Source organism: Mirounga angustirostris, unplaced genomic scaffold (assembly GCF_029215605.1).
Source record: "Mirounga angustirostris isolate CCGP_5_RB_7025 unplaced genomic scaffold, mMirAng1.0.hap1 SCAF_1, whole genome shotgun sequence".
In the NCBI taxonomy this organism is placed as follows: Eukaryota; Metazoa; Chordata; class Mammalia; order Carnivora; family Phocidae; genus Mirounga; species Mirounga angustirostris.
Genome location: NW_026991709.1, coordinates 140,599,691 through 140,608,877, shown reverse-complemented (window position 1 = coordinate 140,608,877; position 9,187 = coordinate 140,599,691). Strand labels below are relative to the sequence as shown.

The 9,187-nt window shown below is 39.2% G+C and overlaps 1 protein-coding gene across 1 annotated transcript; it reads left to right on the top strand.

The window, feature by feature from the left end:
• Positions 1-3,278: 3,278 nt before the first annotated feature.
• LOC123834692 (small ubiquitin-related modifier 2-like) lies at positions 3,279-3,828 on the top strand. The gene has a single exon (XM_045863735.3). It carries the CDS (start codon positions 3,279-3,281, stop codon positions 3,564-3,566), a length of 288 nt encoding a protein of 95 aa, XP_045719691.1. The 3' UTR covers positions 3,567-3,828.
• Positions 3,829-9,187: the final 5,359 nt, after the last annotated feature.

The window sequence follows — 9,187 nt, the reverse complement described above, 5'->3', positions numbered from 1 at the left end:
GAGAGCGCTGGGGGCCAATGACACACTTTGACTCTTCTCCTGAAGATCATGGGAAGCCACTAACCAGAGGCATGGCGTAATCAGGTGTGCAGCTTAAAAAAGTTCTCTGACATCACATGGCAGATGAATCAAAAGGGGCAGAATTGAGGCTGGGAGAGGGACCCTTTAACAGAAGTAGAGGGCAAACAGTTCTTATGAACTATTTCCTTAGTCTAACTATTTAATTAATAACTGTTTCCTCATTAACTCTAATTCCCTAGAAAGATGTCACTCTCATAATTAGACTCACTGAGGTCCTACCAAATGCCTGGTATGGTATGGTACTAGGTTATGAGAATATAGTACACAGATATCTGTATCATAGATATTTTATAAGTATCTAAGTCAAAATTATGAAGCATATAAACATGTTGAGAAGACAATGCTACATAAATTAGACAAAGAGAACAAAATAGACTAGAGAGAAAATAAAAGTCAATACCAAAAGAGTAATGTGTTGCTAAAAGTGAAAATTAAGAAAGCCTTCTGAAGGAAGCAGTACTTTGTACTGGTCTTAAAAAATGAGAATTTGGATAAAACAAGAGTAAACTGAGTTGATGTTTCAATCTCTTTTTTTCAAAACAAGTTATTACTTTCTTCAACTACCAGGAGATGAACTAAGAACTCCTTAACAATGCTAAGATTAGGAGTAGAAGAGTAATAATTGGTACACATTGCAAAACGCTTTATTTTAAAAAAACACTTTAAATTTTTGTAACTCCACGCACAGAGATCTATACAGTATAAAATGACTTGACTCCAACTTTAACACTTTAACATTAGGAACTGGCCGGCTATTCTAGGGAGACAACAAGAAATCTTCTCCCAGAAATACATGCAGCATTGAATGTCAGCACTCTGGCAAGTAAACCACGGCAATGTCTTTCTGAGCCCTCCCAACTTGTTCGGAATCCAGAAAGAAAGTGATTCATTTTTGCCCTTTAGGAAACAGGAGCAATTTTCATATTGTGAAATCTTGGCAATGGTTTCCTCTTCACAATAGGTGAGGGGGAAAAAAGCTGCATTAGGTACCATCTGTCAAATATAAATCCTTCAAAACTAGCAGTGACACCAGAATAAAATAACGTGGTGCAAATGTGGACAATTGACTTTATGTGCATAATCCTGTTAAGAAAAGCTGTCTTCACATGGTTTATTATCCTTCTTTCTTAGTGACATTAAAAAATTTCATCCTCAGGGTGCCTGGGTGGTTCAGTCGGTTAAGCAGCCTACTCTGGATTTCAGATCAGGTCATGATCTCAGTGTCCTGGGATTGAGCCCCACATCAGGCTCCTTGCTTAGGGGTAGTCTGCTTGAAAGTCTCTTCCTCTGCCCCTCCTCCCACTCGGGAGTACACCCTCTCTCTCTCTCTCAAATAAATAAATAAATCTTTTAAAAATAACCAGTATATTAAACAAAGATAAGTTATGTCATGTAATCTGTCCTCATCTTTATTTTCAGGCCTCCTACTCTCCTGTTAAGATGCATTCAATGTGGAAACTTGCCTTCTGCCCCAGGATGAAAACTCAGAGACTAGGTAGTCCTGTGATTTTTTCTAATAATTCTGAAAAGGAAGGAAGGAAAGAAGAAGAAAGAGAGGGAGGGAGGGAGGGAGAGAAGAAAGAAGGAAGAAAGCAACATGGCTTATAGTTATCTTAAGTTAGAAAACTTGTCTAAGTTTAGTAGCTAAACATCCATAATATCATATAATAATAAAAAAATTTGAACATGATTTTAAGGTAAAACATTCTCCTTTCTGAACTCTGAAGGGTTCTGAAAACAGGAAGCTGGGGGAAGCAGCATGAATCTGCCTATTCGTGCCCTTCATCCCCACCCCTCCTTCCTCATCCCTGTTCCCCACCCCCATCAAGATTGCTGACTCAGTCTGGAAGTCAAAGCAGCTGGGAGAGAAGTTGGGGAAAAAGAGCAGCAAAATTTCACTGGACTGGTCCTGTCATTGTCATATGATGACATGTGAGCCAGACAATTGATGAAAATTGATTCTCCTTCTTGGGAACTTTCATGGTTTATTCAGAGACCACCAGGGGAATATGTGCTTCCTGTGACACAGGTGAAATGTTTTCTCTCTTTGGCCACTCCCGCCCCACTTCTTCCCTCCCTCCAATAGGAATTTTCCAGCAGTCCACTCCACACTGTCTGTCTCAGTCGCTCATTGCCCCTACAGGTGGCCCTCCTTTGGACAGGATTGAAAATGTCTTTCCCTTCCCCCTTCTCTTCTCTTCTCACATTCAATCCTTGGGAAAGAATGAGACTTTTTAGCCCAACAATCTCTAACATCTACCTTCAAAGACTTCAACTGATGGAAAGAGATTTGTCATAGACGGACTTGGGTGACCCTCTTAAAGACAATGATCCTGATGATGCTAATACTTATTGACCACTTACTAGTACCAGATACTTTTAAAAACATTTTTCATGAATGAACTCTTTGAATCTTCACAACAAACCTATGAAGTAGGAATTACCATCTCTAGGAAACTGAAGCACAGAAAAATTTAAAAACTTGCCGAGTCATCCAGCCAGTAAATGATGGTGCATGGAGAGTTCCTCTTTTCATTGCATTCTGGTCTCCTACTTAGGTTTCCTGACTGCCTTTGGCCACACATCCTGTGCCACTCTCCTGCGAGAACACCTCTCAAAACAGGATTCCTAGCACCATTTGCAAACCTTAAAAAGATATATCATGTATATTCCTGTGAAACCAAGTGGCACAGTGTCTGCCCCAACTCTTGCTTCACCCAGAGCTAAGCCAATTCACTCTTCAGATATTTGGCCAACATCCAGGAACAAAAACACAAGGCAACTCAAGTGGTCAAAGAAGTAGACCCAGATGGTCTTGCCTCATTCCCACTTTGACCTTTACCTGTTATACTTTCCTTTCTTAGCTTGTTCTCTGACATTTAAGGAAGCAACGAGGCTTGGTTCTTGCAGCTGGACCTTGGGTTGTTGTCTTGGTCAAAAGCATCTTGGTTAATAGATAAACCAAGTGCTATAAGACCTCAAGCCCACAACCTCTCAGGCAAACTAGGGAATGTGAAGCACGAAACACTGGAAAATAATCAACTCCTACTTTATTCACACCAGTGAGGATTTGGAGAATTCTACAATATAAATATGTGTGTTGTTTCTGCTGCTCCTGGTGCTGCTTGTGTGCTTGTTCGGTGCGGACCTGGTACGTTTTATGTGAAGCAGCAGCTGAGGAGACTCCGGCACTCACCATGGCCGACGAAAAGCCTAAGGAAGGAGTCAAGACTGAGACCAACTATCATATTAATTTGAAGGTGGCAGGGCAGGATGGTTCTGTGGTACAGTTTAAGATTAAGAAGCATACACCACTTAGTAAACTAATGAAAGCCTATTGTGAACGACAGGGTTTGTCAAGGAGGCAGATCAGATTCCGATTTGATGAGCAGCCAATCAATGAAACAGACACACCTGCACAGTTGGAAATGGAGGCTGAGGATACAATTGATGTGTTCCAGCAGCAGACAGGAGGTGTCTACTAAAAAGGGAACCTGCTACTTTACTCCAGAACTCTATTCCTCCAGACCAAGAAGACATTCTCAATTAAAAAGCCGCAATTTGGTTCCACCACATCCTGACTACTACAGTATAGTTTTCTCTATTCTTTCATTTTCCCCTTCCCCATTCCTTTATTGTACATAAAGTAACTGTGTATGTGCACAAACATATTGCATTTTTTAAACTAAATGGCCAATGGTATGTTTTGATCGACATCAAATGGAGATGGGATGGGGGAAATACTGCTTCTGTGAAAATATCCCCCTCTCCATTAGTGGCATGCTCAGTCAGCTCTTATCTTTATATTCCAGTAAGTTATTTTGCTCTCACTGTTTAACAAAAAAAGAACAACATAAAAATCCTTGCATACCTTGTTCGATTGGCGAATTTTAATGTTTTTCATTTATCATTGTAAAACCAAGGACAATTTTATAACTTTTTTGTATGGAGCTGTTACATGTAGGGCAATCTGTTTTTAAGTGGGGGTAAATTACTCTAAAAGAAATGAATCCTAGATAGTTTTTCCTTCAAGTCAAGCATCTTGTTTTTTAAATAAACTTGTTTTAAAAAATAAATAAATAAAAATAAATATGTGTGTTTTCAGCCATACTTTGTGCAACATTAGAGCATCTCATCTGCAAAACCTACTAAACTGGAGATCTTCAGCTATATAGTGAGAACAAATAAAGCTTATTATATTCTATGTAAAGAAAAAAACCACAACCCTCCAGCCTGCCCTTGTGTGTGTCACTGGCAGATGTGAGGACCAGTCAAATCATATGCAAATTCAACCAATCAGAATTTAGCAACTCCTGAATGCTGAAGATGTCTCTTGCAAGTAATTGGCTTGTCCCAGCTATCAATTTAAGAAACTATCTGTAGTAACAGTTAAGAAGGCTCATTTTAAGCAAAATAGATGCATTAAAATATGTATTACAAAAGATTAATGTTCAATAATCAAGTTGGTAGTAACTAACAATAAGGTTTTATCCATTTTAAATATCCAATTTAAATGAACAGTTGATTTTGAAAAAGAAATGCAAAAGGCAATGAACATGAAAAATTACTTAACTTCATTCCTTAATTTTTAAAATGCAAATCAAGGCAACATACCATTTCTTAACCTATCAGACTGAAATAACAACCTCTCTCAAAGTTAGGTATTCCTCTCCTGATTTTACATACATTTTGCATAGATACTCACTTTTATTTATTTATTTATTTTAAGATTCATTTATTTGAGAGAGAGGGAGAGAGCATGAACATGCATGCAGGGGGAGGAGGGGGAAGAGGGGATGGGCAGAGGGAGAGGGAGAGAATCCTAAGCAGACTCTGCCCTAAGTGCAGAGCCCCACGTGGGGCTTGATCTCACCACCCCAAGATCAGGACCAGAGCTGAAACCAAGAGTTGAATGCTTAACGGACTGTGCCACCAAGGAGGCCCCATGGATATTCAATTTTAAATGATGAAGTCAGAAATGCAGAGAATTTCAAATTCACAGATATTTCCATTGGATTGGCTGGAGAGGTGTGGAAGAGAATAGGCCAGAAGAACCTGAGGCAAATCTCAGGTTGTGGTCAAAGACACCAACATTTTTGTAGCCTTTGATTCCTATGGGTAAATTTGGTTCCCAAAGGATTAAATCCATTTACATCACCACAGTTGATACTTTCAGCAGTATTAGACTTTATTGTTTTAAAAATATTCCTTAGGCAAAAAGGGGGACTCTGGGTTTGCTTTTGTTGTTTTGAATTGTTTGAATTACTAGTAATTTACATCTTTGTTTTACAGATGCAGTCTTCTTTTATGAACAATTTTGTTCGTTATCACTTATCATATTATTCCCTTATTTGACATATGATATTTGCTATGAGTAGTCCTTACTCCACCCTTGTATTTCATTTTGGTTTGATGCTTTTTGGATTATACAAGTTTTTGATTTCTTTTTTTTTTTTTAAGATTTTATTTATTTGACAGAGAGAGAGACAGCAAGAGAGGGAACACAAGCAGGGGGAGTGGAAGAGGGAGAAGCAGACTCCCCGCCGAGCAGGGAGCCCGATGCGGGGCTCGATCCCAGGACCCTGGGACCAGGACCTGAGCTGAAGGCAGATGTTTAACGACTGAGCCACCCAGGTGGTGCCCCACAAGTTTTCTATTTCTTATAGTCAAATTTGTCTCTTTTCCTCAGTAATTAAAACATCTTTTAAAAACATCTTTAAAGATGTTTTTAATAAAAACATCTTTTCTAAGATTAGAAAATTAAGTATACTCCAAAAATGTGATATTCGGGGTATTTCTTTTCTTTTTTTTTAATTTTAGTTATTTTTTTGAGAGAGAGAGAGAGCACAAGCAGGGGGAGTTTCAGACAGGGAGAGGGAGAAGCAGACTCCCTGCTGAGCAGACAGCCCAATGTGGGGCTTGATCCCAGGACCCTGGGATCATTACCCGAGCCAAAGGCAGATGCTCAACCCACGAGCCACCCAGGTGCCCCATGACGGTATTTATTTTTAAAACTTCTCACTCTAAAATCACCAAGAATTAATTTTGAAATGTTATTTAAGGTATAGATTTAAAAATGAAATTTCCTGGGACGTGTGGGTGGTTCAGTCATTAAGCGTCTGCCTTCAGGTCAGGTCATGATCCCAGGGTCCTGGGATCGAGTCCTGCATCAGGCTCCCTGCTCAGAAAGGAGCCTGCCTCTCCCTCTGCCTCTGCCTGATGCTTCCCTTGCTTGTGCTCTGTCTCTGTCAGATAAATAAAATCTTGATCTCACGGTCATGAGTTTGAGTCCCACATTGGGTATAGAGATTACTTAAATAAATAAAACTTAAAATTTAACAAACAAAAAAATGTTTAAAAAAAAAATAAGATGAAGTTTCCTGCCCCCTACAATTGCTGAGCTGGACTGCCAGTATAATTTAATGAGTAATTGTTCTCTATACTCATTTGTGGTGGCTGTCTCATTGTATATTCTTATATCCTAAAATTTCTGCAGATTTCATCAGAATTTTGCACAGAACCCAGTTCAAGTTTCATCTGTGGTCACCATCCCACTCCAAACCCAAATATATGTCATCCACCTAATCAACAAGCCCAGCAGTGTCTAATCCAAAGCATCTCTTGAAACTAGTGGTCTCCATGTTTATTGCAACACCTGGAGCTCAAGCCACCACCATCACTTGCTTGGACCAGTTCACAAACTCTGAATTCCCTTTCTGTATGACAGCCAGAGGGATACCTTAAAAATATAAATCCTGCTTATAATCTTCTTTGGGGACCACAAGCCCCTGGATGATTTGGCCCCTGACCACCTTTCTCATCTCCTCTCATGTCACTGTCGAGCCAGTCTCCAGAACTATCTCCTTTCAGGTTCAAGAATACCATAAACTGGTTGTCACACGGAGGCTGCTATATGTACTGTCCCCATGCTGAGAAAGCACTTCCTTCTGATTCAGGCGGCAGCCCATAATTTGGGGCTCCCTGACAGGAACTCCTGAGGGGGAGCGCTTCCTGAGCTCCCTGTCCAGAGCAGCTCTCCTCTCAGCTTTTCACACCAACCTGCTTTACTTTCTCCCTCACTCATATCAGGAGCTGCAATTGTCTTAACTACTTGTTTTCGATTTTGTCTTCTGTATCTTCTTTTATAATAAAAATTCCTTGAAAGGAAAGATCTTGTGTGTCTTCTTCATTCCCATAAACCCAGTACTTAAAATAGTGAATGTTACCCACTAAGTGTCCAGTAAATTTCTTGAACGGATGGATGGCTGCGTGGATAGCTGAGTGGCTGGATGAACAGACAATTAGGAAACCCCTGGCACTCTTCCTCAGCAGCTCCATTGTTAGATTAATGTCTTATGCAGTGACTTAATGTTTGTTATCACCCAAGTATTCATTTTACCCTTTCCTATTCCTTACGGCCCTACAATTGTGAGGCTGTGGTGTGCCATCTCCAGGTCCAGGAGTGGTCCCCATCTTTCCAGGCACAGAGACAGGTTCAGTGACGAGCAGGACAGGATACCTAATTCAGGTCTGAGACTAGAGGAGAAGCCAGGGCCTTCTGGGGAAGACTCTGCCTTTTTCTTCCATATTGTTAAGATATGAATTAGATTTGATGTAATCCCAATGAGAATCCCAGCGGGCTTTTTTTCATAGCAAAAGCAACAATAAAAGGAAGAAATTAACAAAGGTAAATGAAGATACGTTTGAATACATGGTTTTTCTTTTTCTAAAATAGTAATTTAAGTGTTTATCATTTTGTTTTTATAAACTCATGTAAAGCCGCAGCTTTATAGATATTTGTCAAGTTAATTCTAAAATGCATATGGAAATGTACAGGACCTGGAACAGCTGTAGTTTGGGCTGCATCTTATTAGTGTGGGCATGTGCTACTCATATGCTTTCATTGCTCTTTTAAATATACATTACTTCTATTCTTAATTCCTCCTTTAGTCCCAATATTGTTAGAAAAGAGTGACTGCTTAGCTTCCGTAAATTCCAAAGTGGTTACAGTTTTAAACATTCAAATTTATATTGCTGATCTATAATTTTTTTGGCAGTTGTCATTAATATGATCTTGCAATTTCAACCATTTTGGAGGCTAAAAGGAAATTTGAGGTTTCTCTTTTGAAAAATGTTTTTATAAAATTTCTTCAAATTCTTGAAATGTCCTGCCCCGTAGCTTTAAGAGTAAATATCAGCTTAAGCTTCAGTCATCTAATTGCTGCATTTTGCCCATCGTATATTGTGAACCTAAGAATGAAAACCAGGTCTTTACTCTGTGGTTCTCTATGCCCTGTGCCATCAAATCTTTTCAGAGAGAGAAGAAGTAGAGGGTCAATAGCTATTCTTAATGAAGAAATGGCTTCACACCCCAAGCTGTCACACTCTGTCACACAACATCTGAGAATTTTCAACAGAAAATTGGCCACTTTCCTCATGTTCTGAACGGGGAAATTTGAGGAGACTCGCACCCTTTTCATCAATCTGGGATACTTAACTATCCTCTTCTCCACATCCAGTTGCTGCAGTTCACTTGCTATTAATGTGTATACTTTGAACTCCTAAATACAGGAAGTTAATTGAAAGTATACTATGGTCCTCCCTCCACAAAGATAAGATACTGGCAACCATGTTGCTTCCTGTCTTCACAAGCACAACTAAAGAGATTGAGGTGGCACCCAGTCCTTTTCTTGGGAATCACAAGTGTAAGCACTGCAATCAGCAATAGTAAGACTAGATCTTCAAAGAAGTAGGCATGCAAAAATCAATAAGTAACAATCAACCTATAAGTAATCATTCTTTCATTTAATTCAGACATTCACTTTTTCTAGATAGCATCTTAAAAATAGAATTTTTTCTTTCATATTAAATTGTCTTTTTTCTGTTGTTGCCCTTGTTTGGTTCGTTTTGTGTTACCAGTAACCTTTGTAAGTTCACACAATAATAATAGTAATGATGTTAAAGAATTAATAGATTTAACAATCCTCAAAGACATATCTAACATTAATCCTGGCATCCTCAAGGCTAGTACAGAGCCTGGCACTTACTCAGTCCTTCATAAATTTGTGTTAAATGAGGGTACCTGGCACTGAAGAAATGCTGTAAT